We start from the raw sequence: 3430 nt of genomic DNA on the forward strand, positions 1-3430 counted from the left end.
GGCTGCGTGGTTCCAAGTTGCCGGCTGGGCTTGAACCACGACAACACTGAAGCAGAAGGTTGAGGGGAGTTAAGCAAGGGTAATTTCTTGCCTACAAGCTAAAATAAAGGTCATAGGCAAAAGAAGCCATGGTTTCCACACTGAAAAAGATAAGAGTAGAACCTGGCTAAACCCAGGAAAATGAAGGCAGGACACAGAGATGATTGCACAGCATGTGCTTTGGGGAAAGTGATGTTCCATTTGGAGAAAAGATGTTCCGTTCTGCACGCCCAAAGCAGAAATGCACAACTGGTGTACACATGAGCTGTTACTGCAAAGCAAAGGCACCCATTCAAGCACACTACTTCATGGACTACCTTAAGCAACTTACAGTACTTTACAAACATGCATTCATGAGACTGTTCCAGTACTAAGGATATAGGTAAGTAATATAACATACTGACAGCATTATTACTCTTTTGGAAGATCTCATGAGCCAGAAGTTTTAGTGGACCGCAGTATATTCCAGATTTTGCTGACAAAAATCTCTGGATAGCATGGTAAGTTTTTCCACTGTTTGTAGGACCAGCATGGAATATTATCTTTCTCTGAATAGCCCTGGCATCTGGATACCTACAACACACACAAAAAAACAGATCTGTTGAAAAAATCTTGTTTTCTGGATATAGATTCAGTGGAAATTGTAAATTAGCTTAAAAATTTACTTATCAATAGACTTTCCAAAGCGTGTTGAAAGCAGAAAGATCAAGTTCTTACAGACAGTATAATGAAGTTACTAAGTCTTACAAATACATCTTCTAAACAATGCAATGCAAAGATTTAGAGTGGAATTCACACATCATTCTCATTACTGTGGTCTCCCTCCTTGGGTGTCTTAACATTTTAATGTTATAGCATGCAACCTCCCAAACAGATACACCCAGAAGACAGCTTTCTGGAAAGACAATACCAACTCAGCAACTTTAACAGCCAATATAATCTTATTTTCCTTTTAATTGATTGCAATATATCTTGGAACAAATATAGAGTTTCTGACATTAATTACTGCAAAAACAGAGGAATGCAACTGAAAATACAGTGCAATTATACATGGCAAAGCTTAGGTCCACATACTGTGAAGTTCTGTTACACAAGAAAACATACAACCACTTAAACACACTGACCAATTGGGCGGCAATCTTAAATCACTGATCTTGCGTAGATCATCCATACAGTCCAGCATTGGAAAGATTTGCTTTGCATGCCTCAGGAAAAATGGAAAGAGATCATCCACGTGACCTAGAAGACAAACATTTTTAAGAAAGTTGCATGCTTGTCTGAAGGTGTGTGTCTTCATCATAAACTTTACCAAAAAAAAAAAAAAATTCTACTACTTCCACCAGACACTTTGACAATTCTTTCAATTCTGTCTCCCTACAGTGTTCAATAATTATCTCAATAGCAGAAAGAGAAACTAGCATGAGTACACAGACCCACTAAGCAACGTATTACAAATACAACAGTTTGAAGAAAAAGAAAAAAATTCAGTATATTCACTCTAGTAGCCTACATGTCCGGAGAATTTCTAAACTGTCCAGCTCTCGCAGAATTTCAAAGAACTATCTCAATCTAAAAAACTGACATCAAACATATACACACACATGAAAAAGCAATGGGTTTCTGTGTGTTTTTGGTTTTAACTAAGAATTAGTAGTCAATGAATCAAAATGATTGTGAAAAATTTAAAGAACTTAAAAACTGTAGTATTTTCCAGTATTATCTTTAGACAAGCAAAACTCAACTAAAAAAACTTCAAAACTTGCCACAATCCTTTACACTTCTATGTATGTGAGTTTTAAGGCATACATAAACAATGTTCATATATAAGTAAATAAGGAGTGGAAGTAAGGAAATCATGTGGAAGATTTTATGCACAACTAATATGAAAAGATACTTCACATTTCCTAAGACAGTAAGCATTGCAGCTCTAAACATGGAGAAGGCTGTTTCCACTGTAACCAGATAGCATCACCTCTCAGTTAAGTGTCTTTGATTATAACACACGATGCACTAAGCAAGCAAGCAACACTCACTCCTATTAATGCTACGCAGAAACAGAACACATCAGAGCTGTATTCCCAAGTACTTAAAGCTACCTGGCCAGGAGAAAGCTCCCAAAGTGCCCCCTAGTGACTACTGAATTTTTAAGAGAGGAGTAATTGGAACAGTACAGTTTTTAGGGAAGAAAAGATACTACAAAACAGGCTGCTGCTTGCAAAGACCTCCACCTCTCCTGTATCCACTTTGGAAGATTTAAGGATAAATCTCTCCATAGGAGGGGCACAAATATTTCTGACAGGGAAGTAATGATTTTTAACCTCTTTTACAGCTCAGTAGGAGGATCCACAGGTACGTAGGTAAGCAAACAGGTCAAAAGCAAGAAAAAAATATATACTTGCCTGCATCACAGCATATATCATTGAGAATAATATGCAAATCAGCACTCACAGAACTGGATTCCATGATATACTTCCTAAAGCTTATAAATGCTTGGTGAAACAGGCGAGCTGGGGCGGGGAGAAAAAGGAACAAAGTGAATGTGACTGGGGTCACAAAACCATACCTGTAAACACCCAACAAAACACTGTAGTCCATTAAAAATCTCTAACTTAATATCAGATATTAAAAGTAAATATAAAGGTTTGAACACTTGGTTTGAACCAAGTGACAGAGACAACCTAAACAAGCAGTGTTGTAAGACCCATAACAGAGCAGATCAACCTAATACCATATCTGAGTAGAAACAGATTACACATTAAAAAAAAATATATAAAAAAAAAATCTTAGAACATTTTCTTACCATCTAATCCATTTTCTGCTCCTAGTCGTTGGATTTCTTTTCTTTTGTAGAACTTATTTAAGTTTTTAAGAACTTCACCTGTAGAAAAAGAATAACTTTTTTTTTTAGTTTGCTCAAAATTAAATCACTTTCTCCTGGCACAAAGATCATGGCTCATAGTCTCCTTACTCTGCAGGAAGGGATTCCTTGCCATGCTGAGGGGATTCAAATTATTTATCCCTAAATTAAAAACAATCAATGATTGAGCCCCCTATAGGAAAGGACAATCTTAGACCACAGCAGAGTAAGAACTGACACAAAGATGAGGTGAGTATTTGAGACATGCTCTCCCTGGTACTTGATAGAAAAGCATAAAGGTGGGAACCTGAGCCAACATGTTATGGAACAAACTAATTAAGGTTTTGGAGGGTTCTTTGTTTGCTTTTTATTGGCACGTATCAGGAAACAGCAGGTTTTAATGTGAAAAGTAAATCTACTTAAAGTACTTGGTGACGGGTTTTACTAAACATCTCAAAATACCTTCTTCCCTCCACCTTACTTCCAAGACACACTCCAGAAAGATCAGGAAAACTAGATGCAGTATTATTCCTA

General features: G+C 36.9%; 1 protein-coding gene across 1 annotated transcript in view; it reads right to left on the bottom strand.

The window, feature by feature from the left end:
* SUPV3L1 (suppressor of var1, 3-like 1 (S. cerevisiae)) overlaps window positions 1–2959 on the bottom strand; it is a 14056-nt gene extending 11097 nt beyond the window's left edge. Inside the window, exons 1-4 of the mRNA XM_010017110.1 lie at window positions 2840–2959; window positions 2439–2546; window positions 1164–1278; window positions 444–612 (exon numbers count right to left, since the gene is read on the bottom strand). Of these exons, the coding sequence (XP_010015412.1) occupies window positions 444–612; window positions 1164–1278; window positions 2439–2502 (348 nt within the window). The 5' untranslated portion in view covers window positions 2503–2546; window positions 2840–2959. The remainder of the gene's footprint in view (window positions 1–443; window positions 613–1163; window positions 1279–2438; window positions 2547–2839) is intronic.
* Between the last annotated feature and the right edge of the window lie 471 nt (window positions 2960–3430).

This window comes from Nestor notabilis, unplaced genomic scaffold (assembly GCF_000696875.1).
Source record: "Nestor notabilis isolate BGI_N333 unplaced genomic scaffold, ASM69687v1 scaffold28346, whole genome shotgun sequence".
Lineage (NCBI taxonomy): Eukaryota > Metazoa > Chordata > Aves > Psittaciformes > Psittacidae > Nestor > Nestor notabilis.